General features: G+C 46.8%; 1 protein-coding gene across 1 annotated transcript in view; it reads left to right on the top strand.

Moving 5' to 3' along the window:
* The window catches only part of PDE6A (phosphodiesterase 6A), a 54215-nt gene extending 32680 nt beyond the window's left edge, over positions 1 to 21535 (top strand). Inside the window, exons 13-22 of the mRNA XM_045829166.1 lie at positions 300 to 407; positions 2066 to 2175; positions 3754 to 3841; positions 4036 to 4136; positions 4543 to 4650; positions 14951 to 15014; positions 15307 to 15381; positions 16874 to 16957; positions 17617 to 17764; positions 21216 to 21535. Of these exons, the coding sequence (XP_045685122.1) occupies positions 300 to 407; positions 2066 to 2175; positions 3754 to 3841; positions 4036 to 4136; positions 4543 to 4650; positions 14951 to 15014; positions 15307 to 15381; positions 16874 to 16957; positions 17617 to 17764; positions 21216 to 21289 (960 nt within the window). The 3' untranslated portion in view covers positions 21290 to 21535. The remainder of the gene's footprint in view (positions 1 to 299; positions 408 to 2065; positions 2176 to 3753; positions 3842 to 4035; positions 4137 to 4542; positions 4651 to 14950; positions 15015 to 15306; positions 15382 to 16873; positions 16958 to 17616; positions 17765 to 21215) is intronic.
* Positions 21536 to 21756: the final 221 nt, after the last annotated feature.

Below are 21756 nucleotides of genomic sequence, written 5' to 3' on the forward strand. Positions count from 1 at the left end.
AAGAACCACTGATTTAAAGACCCCTTTCATTTTCTTTCCCTGCAAAATTCCTGTTAGCTTCTCCCAGGTCGGTAGCTCTATGGGGCACAGTTTGGGAATCACTGGTGACACTCATTTGGTGAAACAAGTGGAGTGACTCCCACCCACCTGATTTCATAACGTCCACGTCCACAGTGGTTAGCCATTTGCAAAGGGTGTGCAAAACATTATTGCATCTATGACGAGTTCCTGTTTTCCGGCGAGGCAGGCAGGACGCCTGGCCAGTGCGGGCTGCCTCACTGATGTGCATGGGTTTGCAGGCGCTGGTGCGGTTCATGTATTCCCTGAGCAAGGGCTACCGCAGGATCACCTACCACAACTGGCGGCACGGCTTCAACGTGGGACAGACCATGTTCTCCTTGCTGGTGGTATGGACAGTGGGGCTGCGGTGGCTGGGGGCTCCCACCACACCCGACGACTGACCTCGTTCAGCTGCAGCAGCAGCATCGTTATTCTCTATTTATTGCTTTTTAAAATTATGCAAAAGAGTAAACACTTAGTAAAAATGAATTTCAGGAATAGGGAAGAACATAAAATAAAAAGTGGAGGAAGCTGCCGTCTACCCCCAGCCCCAGTCTGGTTACTTGGAGACAACCCTGGTACGGCTTCTTCCAAATTTTCTTCTGGAACCTTCGAAACATATTTGTACACACACACACACACACACACACACAAACACCTTATTTTGTTTATAACAAATTGAATAATGTTATTCTGTAACATTATTTTTTCATTTGAAAATAGAAAAATATACCAATCACATTCTTTATATATTTTTTAATTTTGGTAAAATAGACATAACACAAAATTTACCATTTTAACCGATTCTAGACGCACTCTGTAGCAGCATTGCACACATGCACATGCTGCAGGGCTGTCGCTGTTATCCAGCCCTGGAATATGTCCATTTTCCCACATGGACACTCTGTTCCCACCAAAAAACCACCAAAAAAATAAACTCCCTGTCCCCCACACTCCCCAGCCCCCTCTGACCGCCATTCCTACTTTCTGTCTTTACGAATCTGAGTCCTCAAAGCACCTCGTATAAGTCCAGTCATACAGTATTTGTACTTTCGTGCCTGGCTTATTTCACTCAGCATGTTTTCAAAGCTTATTCATGATACAATTTAATGGCTGCACGGAATCCTGTATTGTTGAAATACACATAATTTTCTTACTCAGCCCCTAATGTGGGACATGGGGTGGCTCTTGACCTTTCACTGTTACAGACAATGCTACAGGTCCCTGGATGGACATACCCGTGTGTATTTGTGTCCGTCATTTCTGGCTTACAGAGTTCAGAGTCCTTTATATTTCATTAAAAAGGATTTTTCCATTCAGACTGTGATCCAAATCTCTGCCCCTGTCCAGCCTCCTTTTCATTCCTTTTTCTTGCGGCTGGACTGGTCAGGCCAGAGGTGGCTCTAGAGCTTGGAGGCAGGAATTCTGGCCAGGTCACTAAAGAAAGTGATAGTGATACCACTTGGATTTGACTTATTTCTTAAAAGTCACAGAGTCAGCATCACCTCTGCAGGCTCTGCCCTACCCTCTACTCCAATACCCAACATAAACAAGCAGTTAAACATTGGAGGGAGGCTCAGGGATTCTTCTGGGCTATGCTTAAACTGGTAGACCAGGTTTGGAAGGTTAGCTTTACCAGTCTGGCCATGTTCCCAAACCCTCCAAATCCTATGATGTGAAGGCTGCAAGTTTCTCAACAATCAACTAGCCCAATGCCCTCCACCTCCAGTGTGCAGACTGGGAGACTCAGGTCCAGAGAGAGACGGGACCAGCTAAGGTCACTCAGGAGTAGGGAGGGTGACTAACCATCCGCATCGCCAGGGATTGTTCCAGCTCCAGCATGGACAGTCCTGCATTCCAGGCAAACATCTGATCGCCCTGTGGCAACGGGAGTAAGCCAAGATCAGATTTATATTTCTAAGCTCTAAGCCCTGCCCCTACCTTCTCAGCCCTGCTTCCAACCCCACAAAAGAAGAGTGAGTAGCACCTCTGATTGTCCTTCCAGACTGGAAAACTGAAACGATATTTCACAGACCTGGAGGCCCTGGCCATGGTCACTGCTGCCTTCTGCCATGACATTGACCACAGAGGCACCAACAACCTGTACCAGATGAAGTAAGTCAGCCCTTACCCAGCAACTCCCCTCCCTACTTCCTACCCCCAGGATCCATTACCCAAGTCTGAATAGCTCCCAGGCAGGCAGGCTCACAGGCCAGGGGGTAAGTCTCGCTGTCCAAAGCTTCCCACTTCCTCCTGCCTCTTGGGTCTGGGTAAACTGCTGTGACAAACAGAATAATGACCCCCAAATATGTCCACACTCCAGTGCTTGGTGCCTGGGAATGTATTGCCTGAAATTCAAAAGGGACTTCAAAGATATGATGAAGGAAAGGATCTTGAAATGTAAGGATTCCCCTGGGTTATCTGAGTGGTCCCAGGTAATCAGAAGGGTCTTCTAAGAGGGAGGTGGGAGGTCAAGAGGAAAGAAGATACTACACTGCTGACTTTGAAAGTGGAAGATAGGCTACAAAATTCAAGTTTCCAGGAAGCCTCTAGAAGTTAGAAAACGCAAGGAAATGAATTCTCCTATAGAGTCTCCAAAAAGGAAGGCAGTCCTACAGAACTAGTTTCAACTCTGAACTCCAGAGCTGTAAGTTAATACATTTCTATTGTTTTAAGCCATTGAGTTTGTGGTCATTTGCTATAACAGCAACAGGCAACTGATACATTAAATTCCCTCACTGTCTTCCTTCCCTTCCTACCTGCTGAACTAATTTAAGCCAAGAAGTTAGTTAACTGACCATTATTCATCCACCTTGTATTGATAATGCTCCTAATACGAGTGTCGTAGCCCTAAACCTGGCAAAGGTGGTACCATGTTGAGCAAAACAGCACAGTCCGTGTCCTCACAAAGCTTATATTCCAGACAGCCTCTGAAACATAGTTCTTGAACCATGACCTTGGCGGACGCTCATGACCACCTTGTGGGTTGGTCAGAGCAAAGACAATGTTATACCCACAGTACAGATGAGGAACTGAGGCTCTGCCCAGGGCCCATAACCTGTAAGTCATTAACAAGCACTAGAACATGCTTCTCTGAGTCTTCTCAATACTTGCATGCTGCTCCAAGGCTAGAGACTGTGGTTGCATTATATGTTGGAAGAAGCTATGTACAGAGGCCAGTGCTTGGCACATAGCAGTAGGTGCTAAATAAAATATTTATTGAATAAAGACAAGAATAAACACATTGCTTTGGGAAATGTAATGGTTTCCCCTAAGACTCAGGTATTGAGGATCTGGAGGTTGATGACCATTAAAGAATGGCCCAGAGCCAATGTCTATGGGGGGATATAGGAGATCCATCAATCTTTAACATTGCATTTGGCATTGTGTGTGCTTGTGCCTTTTTCTGGGGATGAGTCCACACTATTCAACAGATTGAATCTATGGAATCTATGACCCCAAGGAGACCTGCAGAATCAGTGGTGGAGCAAACTAAAGCCTGAGAGTCAGGAGACGTGATGCCTAGTCCCAGCTCCCACTCACTCCCTGTGTGACAAGCTCCTCTCATTCTGGACTTCAGCCTCCTGGCCTGCAGAATTAGGAGGTGGCAGGACTGGGTGATGTCTTTACCTTTCATCTAGGCCATTCCATGTCGATGTTGTCCGTGAGTCTCTCTCTTTCTCTCCCACTCAGATCCCAGAACCCACTGGCCAAGCTCCACGGGTCCTCCATCCTGGAAAGACACCACTTGGAGTTTGGCAAAACATTGCTGCGAGATGAGGTAGGATGAGGGCCTCTGCACGGGCTCTGGGGCCTGCACAGGAGCCCCCATCTCACAGGAAGCCCCAGTGTGGCCAGGCAGCCCTCTTCCCACTGGCCTGGGCCGCCTCTCCCACCATCTGGGGTGGCCACAGCCGCTGGATGAGTCTACCGCTAGCATCACTTCTCACATCGCTCCTCTGATTTTCTCTTTAGGGCTTGAATATCTTTCAAAACCTCAATCGCAGGCAACATGAGCATGCTATCCATATGATGGACATTGCCATCATTGCCACAGACCTCGCCCTGTACTTCAAGTTAGTATTCCTTCTCATTTTAAGAATAAGAATAGGAATAGCAATGGTCATAGTAGTAACAACCATCATCGTTCCCATTGATGAACACGAACTGTGTGACAGGCACAAACCTTGTGCTGTGTACCGTTCACTGTCACTACAGCTCTGTGAGTTGGATGTTATTACTCCCATCATGTAGATGGGAAACTGGGGCCCAGGGGAAGAGATGTGCTAAGATCAGATAACAAGCCCATGAAAGAGTCTGGGGTGGAAACCTAGGTCTTCACTCCTAGGCTCTGGTGCTTCTAACCTAGTTTTGTTAATCGTGTTGTTTTCCTAAGTCCCTGCCTGAAACAGTCAATGTCAGAAGCCCTGGTGTGGCCTTATTCTAAGATGTGCTCCATTAACAAACTGGTGTGTTTTGTAGGAAGAGAACAATGTTCCAGAAGATCGTGGATCAATCTAAGACATTCGAATCGCAGCACGAGTGGACGCAGTACATGATGCTGGAACAGACACGGAAGGAAATCGTTATGTGAGTTGAGACGGGGCTTAAACCCTGATCCTCTTATACCAGGGTCATAAGATGAGCTGCTGAAGTGACAGCTTTGCTGTCCTCAGATGACCTGTGGGTCGCTTACCATTTTGGAGGCCTTCAACATATGGCAAAAACAGAAGTTATGCCAAACTGGAATTGCAGAAATTATGGTATATGCTTAACCTTTGTTTTGGCACTAAAATTCAAAACAATATAGTATTGTTTTGTTTCTCTATATACAAAAAGCATAATACTTGAAGTATTTCTGTCATAAAATTCAGAATTTTGGTGTAAAGTATGTAACTAGCATTTTTGATTAAAAAAGAGCATTATATTGATTATGATTTGAGTGATAACTATGTGTCACTCAAAGTATATAGGCTTAATTTTCTCAGTGTTCTTTTGTGTACAGCAATGTCTTACAGTCTTGCTGTGCTATTCACAAATCAGTCCCATGACTGACACAAAATTCATAGTGCCTCGCTGGCCTGAGGTCCAGTAACGGGACTCAAACTTAAGTTCGCTGGTGAATAGCTTCTTTCAGTTCTCTCGATGTGCTGCTTCCATGATTCCCCTCCAGTGATGACGGGGTGAGAAGTGTACATAGAAGACCTTTGGTGGATGTGTGGCCCAAGCCATATGGTCCCCTGGCTCCCTTGTCTGGGGTCCTGGGTGTTGACAGTCATGGCAGACGAGGCCTTCCCGAGGAAGTGCCAGGTGGTTTGTTTAAGGTGGTGTGTCTGTCCTCTGGTGCTCCTGTGGAGATGGGGCTGGGTGAAGTCACAAATGTGGTAAGCCCCTGCAACAGAGAAGGGGCAGCCACTGCGACAGGTGCAGGGAAGAGGGGGAAAGTGGCAAGTTGTCATTCCCTCAGCCCTGCCATTGTCCAGCCAGGCCTCCATGAAGGTCCCCTGATCCTGGAGGCTGTGGGACCTGCTCTCCCTGAACAAGGGGGCACTTTCAGGCTACAGGTGCTTGCGGGCAGACGAGGAGCTGCCCACTGAACATTCCAAAGTGGCGGACCGGAAAAGGTGAACAAGTGGAAAGAACACTCTGTTCTTAGATAGGGGGACTGAATATTAAATATTGTCTATTCTCCTTAATTAATTACTCATTTAAGGTAATTTCAAGGAAAACATCTACTTTCTTTTTGGGATAATTAGGGAACCAATCCTAAAAATTTTACGAGAAATAAGTATCCAAGAATAGTCAGAAAATTCTGAATTAAAAGAGTAATAACAGGACCAGCTGAACTAAAGGTGGTTCGGTTGGAGGCATGAGTAGGACAGGTCCATGGGACAGACTTAAAACTATGCCTGTGCTGGTGATTTGATACCGGGGAAAAAGGGAGTTCGTAAATGGGGTTGGTACCATGAAGCGATCCGATGGGCTCTTTTCCAGTACCACCAAGCAGTTCTCCAATTCTCAGCAGACACTGACTGGATATCCTACACACTTAATTCAGTTCCGATGGCATCTGCCTGGAAAGGGTGCCAGATCCCACCAGATGGGCCCCACTGCAGATGCCAGTCCCAAGTCAAGGTTGTTACCTGTGCTTCTGGCCACCTGGCTGTACATTGGAGGTTCCCATGAGCCCCTCCTCAGGTACAATTAATTTGCTAGAGCAGCTCACAGAACTTGGACAAACAACTTACTTACAATTACCAGTTGATTATAAAGGATATGATAAAGGATACAGAAGAACAGCTAGATGAGGAGGTACACAGGGCGAGGTCCAGAAGGGTCCCTTGTGCAGGAGCTTCTATCTCCATAGTACTGGGGTGCTTCACTCTCCCAGCGAGTGGATGCATTTGCCAACCCTGAAACTCATTAAATCTCAATTGTTCAAAAGTTTTTATAGAGCTTAATCTGTAGTCCCCGCCCCCAGCCCCTCACAGAGGTCAGTGGGTGGGACTGAAAGTTCCACTCTATTCACTTGGTCTTTCTGGCGACCAGCCCCACTCTGAGTCTCTCTGGGGACCTACACCTAAGTCGGTCATCTCATGACTGTAAGCCAGAGGGGGCTTCTCAAGGAGGACAAAAGATACCCCTATCACTTAGGGAACACCAAAGGTTTTTAAAAGCTCTATGCTGGGAGCCAGGGACAAAGACCAAGTGTATCTTGTGTTATACCATTAGGTGGCCACAAAGCCACATTCCTATTTCACTCTCATAGCGAAACAAATTCCAGATGGATCATGGATTTTAAAATGATGAGAAGACAAACCCAAAAAATGGGGAGAGAGGGGAAAAAACATGGTAAAATTAAAAAGAGTAATTTCAGAGTGAGCTTTTCTAAGTGCAACATAAAATCCAAAAGTCATACATGGATTGATAAATTTGACTACATAAAATTAGGGATTTCTGCACACACACAAGAATGCGTAGCTGAAGTCAGAATGCAAGTGATAAGCTGGGTAGAAATATCTGCAGCACTTTAGACCGAAAAAAAGAGCGTTCGTTTTCTTAGTAAACAAAGTGTTAATACAATTCAAGAAAAAGATTAATCCTGTAGAAAACCAGGCAAAAAGCACACATAGATGTTTCCCAGAAAAGGAATTACAGAGGGACATAAATCTGTGAAAAGATGAGGACCTTATTCATATTTAGAGAAATGCAAAAATCAAGCTACCCAGGGATAGAATTCATTGTTTACCCTCCCATTGGCAAAGATGAAAGCATTTGAGTGGGGGGAACAGGCAGTCTCCTTCACCGCTGGAAATGTAAATGGGTGCAGCCTTTTCAGTGGACACCACCTACGATGACTGTAATGCTCATACTCTCTGACCCAGCATCCCACATCCCTGGAGGATTTCCCCTCCAGGTACGCTCCCACAGGTGTGCCAAGGAGTATGCACAGTCATTCACTGCAGCATTATTTGTAATCACAAAAAAAGATTGAAAACAATTTAAATATTATTGATGGGCACAAGTATTCAGCCAGATATTTTGCCAGCGAAATGGGTTTATTCAGGAACAGCACAGAACTTGACATCCAGAAGCAGCAGCCACGGCAGGTCAGGTGCAAGGCCACGGGAACTCTCCCAGGGGAAGACGCCGGGGAGACTGCTGGAAAGAGAGACCTGCCTGGCAGGGGGTCGGAGCTGTCGGCGTCTCTGGGCCACACTGGAAGAGGAAGAGTTGTCTTGGGACACACGTTAAATACACAAACACTAATGAAAACTGATGAGCAAGGAAAAACAAGTTTTAAGCAAATTTATGATTTTGTGTTGGGCCGCATTCACAGCCATCCTGGGCCGCGTGCGGCCTGTGTGAGCGCTCCCCTTCTGGGCTCCCTACTTCTTTTTCAGAGAAGTTTCTGTTTACTGACTTTTTACAAATATCTATGGTACTTCCATACCATGGAATGCCATGCAGACTTTACAAAAGAAAATGATAGGAAGGATTTCCAAGAGACAGTTGTTTTTTGTTTTTGTTTGTTTCTTCATTTCGTTTTGTTTTTGAAAACCAGAGGCAGGACTTCAATCTCTGAAAAAGCCAAGGAAGTGTTAAGCGAAGTCTTCAGGCTGCGGCTCACAGAGCCCTCCCTGTTCCTCTCCAACCCGTAGCCTTCGAAGGCCTCTGGGAGAGGGGAGGGCCTCAAGGGAATGGTGGTTTCTTTCTTAATATTCTCTTCCTAAGAAAGCACAGTGGGTGAGGCATTTTCGGCTCCCTCCCTCCGCCTGTCTTGAATCTCCTTATGGTGTAGAGATCTCTGCTGCACCACACAGAGGGACTCTTTGAACTAATGGTGCCTTCAAGCCTCTTTTAATCAAGGCATTATCAACCCAAGGAAGGGCTTCAGGCCTTCCCTATCGTGTGTGTGTGTGTGTGTGTGTGTGTGTGTGTGTGTATACACACACAAAACAAGGCAATGCAAAAGAGAATTTTGCCCTGGATTGTACAGGGGGGCAGCAGGAGCTGAGACACTTGTCATTGAACAATCTGATTCCTTCTGAGAATGTGCCACCGTCCAGGATGGCCCTGATGTCAGGCGCACCAATAATACATACATACGGAAGGTAGCAGCACCTGATTTCATCCATGCCCCAATCATCTGTCAGTCTGCCTGTCTGTTTCCCTATCTCCCTGTGCATCCACTTATCGGTCTACCTGTCTAGTCTACCCGCCTACACATCCATACATCTATCTGCCTGTACTTCCCTTAGAATCAAGAATAAAAAAATAAGGTGGGTGTCATCAGAATGCATTCTAATATGCTTACTTAAATTCAAAAATAAAATCAGACTTTTTCCAACAAAAACAAATCTGAGTCGCCTGTTTTAGTTGACAGTAAAAGACTGGCATTTCTAGTTATGTGGTATGACAGACATTCCCATACACTAAATAAGTCAAATCTGCTGCTTCACAGTTTTTTTTAAATCCTCACCTAAGGATATGTATTTACTGATTTTTGAGAGAGAGGAAGTGGGTGGGGGGAGAGAGACAGAGAGAGAAACATCAATCAGTTGCCTCGAAGCCCTGACCTGGGATCAAACTCTCAACCTTTTGGTCTATGGATAACACTCCAACCAATTGGGCCGCCTGGCCAGAGCCGCAGCTTCCAGGTTTTGATGAAACATAGTTAAAACTTGTTATAAGGTAAAAGCACTTTATAAAAAATGTGGTACTGGAAGATATATTATAACTAACAATGTTTTAATAGACCTCACCCATTCTGAGTATCTTGGGTTAACCAAAGTGCTTCGGAGAAATGGTTAGGAGTGTAATTTATAGTCATATGCGAAGTCTCGGTCAAGTCTTTATGGCACACTTCCCAGAAATAGAGGAAGTGAGTGATTGTAATGTTAGCTTTAAACAAAATCGAGGGAGAATCTAATTGAACCATCAGCTGATTGATCATTCAGAATAAAGATCACAGTACAGTTTTTAAGAGTTAATTTGGAAAAATTCAAGGAATTGGTTGACACTGTTGTCACAACACTCATTCCGTTCCCAAGGTTTCTAATTACCTGCACTTATAAAAATAAAAACGACATAAAGTAGCTGTTAAATCCTATCTCAGCCTAAGAATAAGAAATATTCATTCATTCACTAAAACATAGCCCCATCCTGTCTCATTAAGTGATATATTTCCAAAAAATTTACTTTGAGTAGTAAATATTTCTAAAAACAGGTAATATGTATATTTCATTGTCTTGGGTAATTGTATGATAATAACTTAATCCAAAAGAAAAATTTCAACATTTGGAAGCCTATAGTAAAAGCAAGAACATTTATGTAAGTTCAATTAATGGACATACTTGGTAGCAGATGTATAAGAAAGGGTGATCAATGAAAGACCTTTAATATGTATTACATGTATATGTATAGATATACATAAACATACATATACATATATACAGACACATATACATGTGTACACACATACATATACAAAAACATTACTATAAAATCTGTAGGGAAAGTCAAGTATAAATACAAGTTTATGGCAAAAGGGAAAGATGTAAATTCCAGGCTCTTAAAGAAAAGCTTGTTCATGGACTTTTAAATGGATGATGAGCTGGTGGTTATGAAACTGCTATGCTATTTAGATTCCTTTGTATTTAAAGAATGATGTGACCATTTTATTCTAAAATGTCCATATTTTTAATGTTCTATAAGTTGGATCCTTTGCAGATATTTAAACTATTGATGAAATAGCCAAGATGTCAACTTAAACATGTGTGAGAGGGACAGACTTTCTCTGGGTGGGCGCTCAGTGGACATTCTCTAGGTGGGCGCTCAGTGGAAAATGTTCAAAGTACCTGTTCAGCAGGATTTCTCGGCCTCAACACTGTTGACATTTGGGGCCAATGACTCTTTGTTGTGGAGAGTCGTCCTGTGCATTGTGGGATGTTTAGCAGCCTCCCTGGTATCTCCCCACGAGTTGCCAGTGACAACTCCTCTTCCCCAGCTGTGACAGCCAGAAATACCCCCTAGACGTTGCCTGATATCCGCTGGGGACAAAACCTGGCCCTGGTTTAAGACCATGGCTGTGAAGCAATCTCGGGGTCCATCGATTAGGTGATTCGACGTATTGCAAGAGCTGCTCTGCACCTGGGTAGAGTGTAGCTGTTACACACTTGGGCGTTTGCCGCTCGACAGTGGGTTCAAGTCTCAGCTCTCTCACTAATAGGTGGCATGACTTTGAGTAAGTTGCTTCTTCTCTCTGTGCCTCGGTTTCCTCATCTGCTCAAAGAGTACAATGGTCGTATGAAGTTGCCAGTTCTTGGTCTAGCGTTTTTCAAATGAGGAATGTGAGGATCAGAGAGACGAAGTGAGTTACCCACAGTCACGTGGGCACCGGCGGAGCACCGAGGACTAGAACCCAAGTCACTTCACCGTCTCCTGCGCACCCACAGCTTTCTCAGGCTCCCTCAGGCCTTCCCCCGTGGGCCACGCCCTCTTGGCCAGGTGTCATTCCAGGGAGTGTCCGCATGCCTGTTCAGCTTGGCCGGGATGTTGTCAGGGGTCAGGGAGAAGGGCCACTGAGCTGCACGGCTGCGTGGAAGAGACATCTGCTGTAGGGGTGGTCCAGGTGAGCAGGAGCTCAGCTTGCTTCGCTCAGCGGGCTCTACTCACCTGGGCGACCCTGAACGAAAGGATAAGATGATGAAGCTAATGATAATGAAGATGAGGACAATGTGTGCACTAGAAAAATCATCTTATGTGATGTCCACAACACTCTTAGGATGGATATATTACATCAAACCATATGAAGCTGCTGACTTTTGACCCACAAAATCAGAACTCTATATGATCCAACCTAATACAATGATCTCATTCTATAAATGAGCAAAGGCCGTAAGTCACTTGCCCTGGGCACAGCAAGTAAGGAGAAGACTGAGGATCTAATTGCTTTGATTCCAAAGCTCTGCACAGCATTTCCTGCTCTGCTCCCATTCAACTCCCCGCCCTGCTCTTGATGACTTGCCCGCCAACAGGATAAGGTACAAATGTCTCAGCACACAAATTCTTCATGACTTACTCTTGCTCCCTTCTGCACAATGACCATGTTGTCCCTTCCTTTCTTCCATCCGGATTCCTCTGTCTTCCTCACTTTGCATGTAGGATCCATCCCCAAGCCCTGTTGAGTTCACTTCTTAAATGCCTTGCCTACCTGGACACTTACTTTAATCACCACCTTCATCTCCTATTCAGGTCCCGCAATGGCTTCCTCGTGGGGCTCTCCGCTGACACCCACCCCTGTCCCCTCCACTCTGAAGCCTCAGTGGTCTCTGTATATGTGGATCTGACTCCTTCACCCTTCTGCTCTAACTCTTCAGTGGCTTTTCCTGCTGCGATCAGCGTGAAGGCTTCCCCCTGCCAGTGCCCAGGCCCTGAGGATCTGCCCCTGCTTAACTTTTGGGCCTTTATCTTCCGCCTCTGCCACCAGCTCCGCTCCCTGAGCTTCTCCCACCTTCCAGCTCTTCCTGCGGGGGCCTGTGCACTCTACGTTCTCTCTGCCGGGAATGTGTTTCCCACTCCCTTCTTTACCAAGTTTACAGCTATACTTCCTACAAATATCAGTTCAGAGTCACTTCCTCAGGGAAGCCCTCCCTGATCTCCCAGACCTAGGTCAGATTCTCTTGTTACATTATCTGCTAGAACTCCTTTCCCTCAGAGCAGTGTTTTTGTCTACACATTTGCATTCATTTGTGTGGTAAATGTGTGCCTCCCCAGCACCTCTGCAAGCTCTCTGAGAGCAGAGGCCCCATGGACCAGCCCCTGCCCGGCCCTGGCACGCACACTCTGGTACTAGGATGGCTAGAGGACCGCTCCCTCTGGTCCCCTTCTGGATGGCCTTCTGCTCTATGGCAACCCTGCACACTCCCACTGCACCTCTGATCACTATGACCTTTCTTTTCCCTCCTCTTGGGGAGCTCCTATGCACCCCTCCAGGCCTTTCCCCTCTGTCACTTTTGGAAGCCCCCTGAACTGAGCTGGCTGCTCTCACCTTTGGATTATTTTTTTCTCTGCACCCTGCACTTACTCCTTTCCCACTTAGCATATTGTAATGACCATGTTTCTACTCTCTGTCCCTTGAGTGTCTGTGAGCTCCCTGCAGGTCTCACTGCATCCCCAACGCCCAGCACGGCATCTTGGCCCGAGAGCACGTAAGGGGGTGGTGCTGAAGTGATGCAATGCCTTGTCTTTAGGGCACGAAGCTTCAGATTGGCATTTCTGGTATCCAGGTGTCCTCTTCCCACCCTCTTTCTTCACCCACACACCAAATCTCTATCTATAAAACACTCAGGTGTGTTTCCCCAACAGCTAGGAGAGATTTTCACCTAATCTCTCCAGCCAAGGAGAGTAAACATGCAGAGCTCTCTTGAAGCCACCCCCGTGGACATAAATGTGGACACTGACCGGTAGCAGGGAGCCAGGGACTCTCACATGCACAGCTGAGCATTCGTTTGCTTGATCTATTTGATGGTTAGCATAACGTATCCACAACACCTCACATTGGCAAAGGGCACGTCTTCTGAAGTTATTACAAAGTATAAAGGGGTTTCTAAGAAATGTATGCATTTTTGAAAGCCTATTTACTTGAGGGTTTACTTAATTAAAGATATTTAAACCTGTTAATATTTCATGGGTAATTCTTAAGGCCTCCCAGACCAGGTTAGGTAACCTATTGCAGACACAGCTGGTTAATTGTAAAATCATCCCAGCAGCTAGTTAGGTTCAGAGCCCCAGCCTTCTCTGACTAGATCCTCTCTCCGCAGCCCTGCTGTCACTCAGGTCCGCCCCACATTTGCCCCGCCCACAAGCGTTGCTGCAGGTGGGACCGCCCAGCCTGAATCACTGCAGCATCTCTGCTCCTTCCTCCCTATGCTGTACATCCTACAAGTCTTGCCAAGCTGCCTCCCTGCAGCACAGCTCTGAAGAGGTCATGCCTGGGCCCGAAGTGTTCAACAGCTCTTGGTGGTTATTGGATGCAATGACACTCCCAGTGCAGAGCTACACCACGTGGGCCTGGCTTCCCACCCCGGGCACTCACACCGCCAAGCCCCAGTCTTTGAAACACCTCCTTGAATTCTTCTTTTGCTGCAATTCTTTGTCCGTGTGCCCGCCCTTTCCATTCTGCATCGCACCTACCTGTGCAGTTGGACTTATTGTACTTTCCCATTGTTGTGAAACTCCCTTAAGAGTTGGTCTCTTAATCCTTTCTTTCGCCAATCCCTTCCTCAAATTCTTTTTTTTTAAGTTTCATCAGTTTACTTTTTAATTTGTGTCAACATTTTGCCAGGAAGAATTTTCAGATGTACAGAGAGTCAAAAGCATTTCATGCCAACTGTCCAGATTCTGCCATTAACACATTGCTATCGATTCATCCCTCTGTCTGTCCATCCAGCTTGCTTGTTGGATGCATTTCAGAGCAAGCTGCAAACATCAGCACACTTCTCCTCAAATACTTCAGATAGATATCAGAGCTAAAGGTCAATATTTGTCTATAGCTCTTTTTCCTTTTAGAGCAAACTTTGCCTACAATGAAACACGCAGTTCGTAAGTGTACCATCTGTGAGCTTTCACAAGTCCTTCCTCTCCTTCTTAATGCGAGGCTTCCTCACGATAACTGAACCACATTCTCCCCAGGCGTTGTCCAAGGGGGCGAGCAATGGTTCTTGGGAGGAGCAAAAAAAATCTTAGATATGACTATGGTCCTTGGAATCTCCAAACAGACATATGGCATATTTGTGGTATTAAAATTTCATGGTGGAGCGATTTTAGAAAAAAAAAGTCTCAAAGAGGTCTTTGAAAGTAGAGGGGGCAGATGATGGGAAAATATTGACAAACATTGTTCTTTGCTAGACAGGAAAGAAGGAACTTTGAATATGTGATGAGATTTAAATGGAACTGATGTTTATGAAATGCCTAGAACAGACTCACATAATAAAAATCCCACACATGTTCATGATAATCACCAACATTTATTGTGCACATGCTGTGTCCAGGCACTATGCTGAGATCTTCATGCACATTATCTCATTTAATCTTGCACCCCCTCCATGATGAAATCACCATTATTGTTACAGACAGGGAAACTGAGGCGTAGAGGAGTTGGTGTAATGGTTCAATGTCAAATACCTGGTAATTGACAGAGGCAGGATTCGAACCACTGTCTGACTTCAGAACCCCACCTCAAGATGTCCTGGGGAAGTGACCCCTCTCCTCATAATGGGGTGAGGTCACCTACTAGTGAGAGGACAGAAAGAAGAGATAGATGCAATTAACTAGTATGCACAGCCATCAATGGCTTGGGACTGACGGATGGTGTCCTCGTGTCCAGGGCCATGATGATGACCGCCTGTGACCTCTCAGCCATCACCAAGCCCTGGGAGGTGCAGAGCAAGGTATGGAACCTTCTTGACCCAAGCAGAGGGGGACAGGTGACAGCAGCCAAGGTGGCTTGGGGTCCCAGCTACAGAGGCAGCCTAGCCTTGTTCTGGCCTCCTCCAGCTAGACATGGAAACCACTTTAGCACCCCTCCCATGGAGACAGCAAAGTGGGGGTGGTGGGGCACAGGTGGGGCTTATGTTTCTGCTGAGCTGGAAATCCCGATGGAGTAGAAGCAAGGGACCAGGCAGGAAGATTGGGCCTGGGGCTTGATTCCATAGCGGTGTGGGGGGGGTCTTCCCATTACAGGTGGCTCTGCTGGTTGCTGCTGAATTCTGGGAACAGGGTGACCTGGAGCGCACGGTGCTGCAACAGAATCCCATTGTGAGTAGAAAGGAGACGGCAGCCTGACACTTGGTGTGTGATCTCATCCTGATGGGCATTTGTGACCTTGCCATGTCAGAGAAATGTGTCTGCTCCCTGGCCCCTGCCACAGAGCTGTGTGACTTTACCATAGAGATGACCTTTTGCTAATGCGGGGTTTCTCAAAGTGCAGACCACCGTGAACTCCCTGACTTGGGAGCATATTAGAGATGCAAATTCACAGGCCCCACCCTAGACCTGCCCAAGCAGAAGCTCAGGGAGTGAGTCCAGTGATGTGCGCCCTCCTCGAGTCTGGGACCCCTGCTCTGATGTATGTGTCCTTAACTCAGCTAAGTAGAGATTGGCAAGTGGATACTGGAACGCAGAGTTCCCTCCTAGTTCCAGCAGTCTGGGAGCCCGTCTCCCCTGGCCCTGGTCTAACAGCACAGGGCGTGCAGGGGAAGGGAGATCTTGTTTGTCCAAGCTGAGACCTATTGACATTGATAGTTAAACTTGTCAGGGCAGTCAGCCAGCTCCCCACTGGAGGCCAGTTAGCAGGTTCACCGAGGGCTGATACGAGGGCAGGGCCAGGAAGTAAAGGTAGGGTAAAAGGGAGAGACATTCCTCGGACAGAATCACAGATATGGGGGCAGGCTAAACCTGTGAAGTGCTAAAAATGCTGGGGTACCACGTGAGGCTTGGGCAGGGCTCCAGGGAGAGTGGTGGGCTGTGAGGAGTGGCAACAAACATGAACAGCGAGGGCCTGCGGGCTGTGTGATTCTCTTCTTCCTTTTAACACCTTAACCTGTGGAGAGAATGGTTAGTGAACGCTAGGGACCCATCAGCCAGCTCCAGCCACGAGCAGCAGCCTACTCTTCTGGTTTTATTTATTCCCCCTTCCCTGTGCATTTCTTAACCTTTTGGCTGAAGTGTGTCAAAGTAAGCCCCAGACACCATTTCTTCCATGAACGCTTTATAGCGTGTATCTCTAAGAGATGAGAACTTCAAACTCACACACACACACTCACACACACACACGACCACAATGCCATGATCACACTCACAAAATGAGCAATGTTTCTTTAATATTACCTAATCCCCTGTCTGTTCATTTTCCCCGACTGAGTGATGAAAATAACTTAGCTTGAGTTGTTCGAATCAGGATCCAATCAAACAACAAACTCCCTCTTCTCGTGTTTCTTAAATCTCTTTGCAGCAGTAGTCAATTCCTCGTCCTCTTTTTTTTTTTCTCTTGCATGCCGTTTATTCATTGAAGAGGTGGGTGTTTTGTTGGGCAGTTCCCACGTTGTGGATTTGGTTGGTTACAGCCTTGTGGTGTTAATCTGTTCCTCTATCCCTGTATTTCCTGCAAACTGCTAGTTAGAGATGGAAACTTGAGCAGTTTGAGGTTTGATCTTTCTTTTGACAAGAATGCCTCACAGGGAGGGTGAGGCCCCCACCTGCATCAGGCAGGAGGAGCACAGGGCAGTTAACACTCTCTCCCCCACAACAGCCCATGATGGACAGAAACAAGGCGGATGAACTCCCCAAGCTGCAGGTCGGCTTCATTGACTTTGTCTGCACTTTTGTCTACAAGGTGAGCCCTTTGCTTTCTCAGGCCCCAGTCTTTGCCTTTGCCTCTGATAAAGCTGGGATTCCCAAATGCCATCCGGAGTAATAAAGCCTGGTGAGTGACCAGTGGCGGGCATTTTCCGAAGCTCTTCTCATCTGCGGCAGCATCTGGTACTCAGGACAGCCCTCTGGGGTCTTGAGGGCCCAATGACCAAGCATGGTTTCAGTCACGGAAGGAGGAAGCATGGCAGATTTACTCCCTCCCAACTTCCCTAGCTGGTGGAAGCGTGACAGTTCGGCCCTGGTCTCGAGAATCTTACTGCCCTCAATCCCATAGAATCTGTGTCTCCATTCACCTCCCGTCTGTTCCTCTGACTTTGGCCACGTTACACACGAGGCCACAGAGGCCACAGATGAGAAATGACAGGCTCAGGGTCACCAGGGTCAGCCGTGAAATGGGATCAGAGCCTGGGCCCCTGACCCCGTACCTAGTCCAGGGCTCTTCTGGTGCATGGGCTGCACTGGCTCTGTGAGGAGGAAGTTCACACATGCCTCTCTGGTACAACACAGGCTAGTGGGGTTGGGGTCCGGGGGCGGGGAGGCTGCGTTACATCCAAATCAGCCTCCACCTGCAGCCCGGACCCTGGGCCGTGGCCCCTGCACCAGAGGCTCTGTCTCTTCCAGGAATTCTCCCGTTTCCATGAGGAGATCACCCCCATGCTCGATGGGATCACCAACAACCGCAAGGAGTGGAAAGCACTCGCTGACGAGTATGATGCCAAGGTGAAGGCTCTGGAGGAGGAGAAGCAGAAGCAGCAGGCAGCCAAGCAAGGTTCGTGGGACGGGGAGGACGGGGAGCCCTGGCCTTCATGGTGGGCGCTCACGGTGTGCCCGGCCTGGCCTCAGAGCCTCACACGTGGGGTCTGAATTGGACAGGTTCCAATTCAGAGGATGTGGACATAGGGCCCTATCCAGGGACAAAGGGGAAAGCCTAAAATTATTGGTTGGAAGGAATTTTAGAGGTCATATTTCCAGCCTTCGGTCTGATGTTCGAATCCTGTCTATACTATTGTGAGCCTTTGCTTGCACACTACCAGTGATGGAGGGCTCACCACCTTCCATGAAAGTCTCATTCAGTGCCACTATTAGAAAGCTATTCCTTGAACTGAAACTATTCCCCTTGTTCAAACTTCCACCTAGTGGACACAGGCCTGCCTTCAGGAATCAAACAGGATTCGTGTTTTTCCATCTCTTCCCAGTCTACAGCATGCTCCCCTCCCCCAAGTCATTTCCTTTACTGGTTGTGTGGCCCTCGTCCCCTCACAGGACGTGGGTTCTGGTCCTCACGCCACCCTGACCGTGCTCCCCTGCACACTGTCCATCTACACGTGGTTCTCAGCACAGACAGGTTGTCAGTTCTGCTCTGCTCTGTGCAGTACGGGTGACTTGAACTGGCAGCTACAGATGTGGGGCCACCCCTCATGGTTGTGTAAGTTGTGCTTTGCACAGCTCCGGGGGGTGGTATTACAGCCACCCCAGATTTGTATCACAATTGCGATTTTCCAGAATATGGTGGTAAAGTGTCCAGAGGAAGAAGTGCCTCTTTCTAATTTGCCCAAATTGTCTTAGGGGTTAGTGGTGGGTCTCTGCAGACTTACAGCCTGCGAGATGTCTTCTGTTTGGCCTGCATTTGTTGAAAATGTGAATTAGCTGTGTACATTTTTAAATGGGGATATTTCCAGTTTTAAAAATTCAAATTTCCAGCATGTTTTGTAAAAGATGGAGATCCGGCCTCCTGCCTCTGCATTTCTGCATGATCACAGTGAGCTGGAGCTGAGTGGCAGCCCCTGCCTGCCCGTTCAGGTGGGACAGGGAGTCTCTCCAGTGGGCACAGTCCCCACCACTCCCTGTTGCTTCTCAGACATTGGTGCCAAGTGGGGGTGGCCATGTATCATCATGACTGCTATTTTTCTTTTCTTTTTACACATATAATTATAAAAACCAAGTAGCTCCAAATTTGTAAGACTTTATGTATTCCTTTATAATATTTTCCCCTTATTCTTACACACTAATGCCTCTGTGGTAAAGAAGTCTCTTTTTTAAAAAAAAATATGTTTTATTGATTATGCTATTACAGTCCTCCCATTTTCCTCCCTTCATTTCCCTCCACCCTCCTCCACCCTGCACACCCCCTCCCAACCCCCCACATTCCCTCCCTTTAGTTCATATCCATGTGTCATAAGTTCTTTAGCTTCTACATTTCCCATACTATTCTTACCCTCCCCCTGTCTATTTTCTACCTACCATCTATGTTACTTATTCTCTACCTTTTCCCCCTCTCTCCTCCTCCCACTCCCGTTGCTAACCCTGCATGTGATCTCCATTTCTGTGGTTCTGTTCCTGTTCTACTTGTTTGTTTAGTTTGCTTTTGTTTTTGTTCTAGGTGTTAATAACTGTGAGTTTGCTGTCATTTTACTGTTCATATTTTTTATCTTTTTTCTTAGATAAGTCCCTTTAACATTTCATATAATAAGGGCTTGGTGATGATGAACCCCTTTAACTTGACCTTATCTGGAAGCACTTTATCTGTCCTTCCATTCTAAATGAAAGCTTTGCTGGATAGAGCAATCTGGGATGTAGGTCCTTGCCTTTCATGACTTGGAATATTTCTTTCCAGCCCCTTCTTGACTGTAAGGTCTCTTTTGAGAAATCAGCTGACAGTCTGATGGGAACTCCTTTGTAGGGGACTGCATCCTTTTCCCTTGCTGTTTCTAGGATTCTCTCCTTCATTTTTACCTTGGCTAATGTAATTATGATGTGCCTTGGTGTGTTCCTCCTTGGGTCCACCTCCTTTGGGGCTCTCTGAGCTTCCTGGACTTCCTGGAAGTCTATTTCCTTTGCCAGATTGGGGAAGTTCTCCTTTATTATTTGTTCAAATAAGTTTTCTACTTGTTGCTCTCCCTCTTCCCCCTCTGTTACCCCTATAATTTGGATGTTGGAACATTTAAAGATGTCCTGGAGGTTCCTAAGCCTCTCCTCATTTTTTTGAATTCTTGTTTCTTCATTCTTTTCTATTTGGTTGTTTTTTTCTTCCTTCTGGTCCACTCCATTGATTTGAGTCCCATTTTCTTCCCATCACTATTGGTTCCCTGTGCATTTTCCTTTATTTCACTTATTGCAGCCTTCATTTTTTTCATCTAATTTGCGACCAAATTCAACCAATTCTGTGAGCATCCTGATCACCAGTGCTTTGAACTGTGTATCTGATAGTTTGGCTATCTCTTTGTTGCTTAGTTGTATTTGTTCTGGAGTTTTGATCTGTTCTTCTGTTTAGGCCGGGTTTTGATCCTGTCCCACCTATTATGTAAGAGGGACGGAGCCTTAGGTGATCACCAGGGCATGGCAGCCCAGTTGCTGGGTTGTGACGCTGTATGTGGGGGTGGGGTCCAAGAGGGACACTGGTGCATGCTCCGCTGTCAGATTTCAGTCCCTTCCGCTGCTTCCCCCAAGCAAATTGGACCTGTCTGGTGCTGATTCCCGGGTGGGTGGGCTTGTGTACGTTCTAGGACCCTGTGGGTCTTTCCAACACACTCTCCTGTGAGGCTGGGGGTCTCTCCCTGCACCTCAACCCCCACAGGTGTTTTGAATCAGTGTTTTGAGGCTTTACTTCCCAGCGCTGGGACCCTGGGTTGCGCGGTTTGTCCCGCTCCCCAGGTTCACCTGGTTTATCTGAGTGTGAATGTGGGACCGTCCCATCAGCCAGCCGCCTTGCGCGCCTCTCTGGGTCTGCCTGCTGCCACGCTGTGCCCGGGGTCTGTGAGCTGCTGCCTGCGCTCCCCGGTCCACAAGCCACAGCTTTTTTTTGCCACAACCCCTCTCCGCCCAGCCACCGGACTCCGCCCCTCCTACCGGTCTGGATGAACGTGCCTATTTTAACTCTTTGGTTGTCTGACTTCTATACAGTTCAATTTTCTGTCAGTTCTGGTTGTTTTTTTATTTCTATATTTTTGTTGTCCTTATTTTGGTTGTGCGAGGAGGCACAGTGTGCCTACCTATGCCTCTATCTTGGCCGGAAGTCCCAAGACCACTCTTTTTCTTAGTGTAGAGCCACATTCTTGCTTTCTCGGGTCCCTCTTATCTTTGGCTTGCCCTTCAGCATGGGTGGTTATCTGCTGCTGACCCCGGAAAGCCCCAAATTTGCCACTCTTGGCCAACACCAGGGCAAAGGGGAAGCCCTCCTGCAGCCTCCTCCCAACTGATGTTCTCTTTCTGTCCGCTTGCAGCAGGAAATCAGCCTGGAGGGACCCCAGGACCTGGAGGGGGTGCCCCAGCATCCAAGTCATGCTGTATCCAGTAGGCCAATGGGGATCTGCTGACCAAAATGGCCCTGCTCTTCCTAGGAAGAGACCACCCAAGCCAGTGGCAAACAGGACACCTTCTTGAGACGTAATAGAGTCATAGGATTCAAAAGCTGAATGAGATTTTAGTTTACTTCTTATCTAGGGGCTTTCAAAGAATGTTTCAGCCTTGGGAATTTTTTCTTGAGCTAAAACCAACATTCTAGTTTTTGTAGACATCAATTAAATATGCAATTAATGCCAGACTCAAGTGCTCACTCAGAATCATTTTTGTTCTCATGCTTTCATTTTCTATTTTATTACAACCATTTTCAATCACTCTCCAAAGTTGAGCATCATATACAATAAAGCCGCACCTATCACCCTATTCCAGTATCAAGATTCTGCCACATTTGCCTCACCTGTCCTTTTGTATTTTCCAACTTTTTCTTGGATAAAGTATGTAAAAGACAATTCCAGACATATC

The sequence above is a fragment of the Phyllostomus hastatus genome, unplaced genomic scaffold (genome assembly GCF_019186645.2).
Source record: "Phyllostomus hastatus isolate PE091 unplaced genomic scaffold, TTU_PhHast_1.1 phas_contig_150, whole genome shotgun sequence".
Classification (NCBI taxonomy): Eukaryota; Metazoa; Chordata; class Mammalia; order Chiroptera; family Phyllostomidae; genus Phyllostomus; species Phyllostomus hastatus.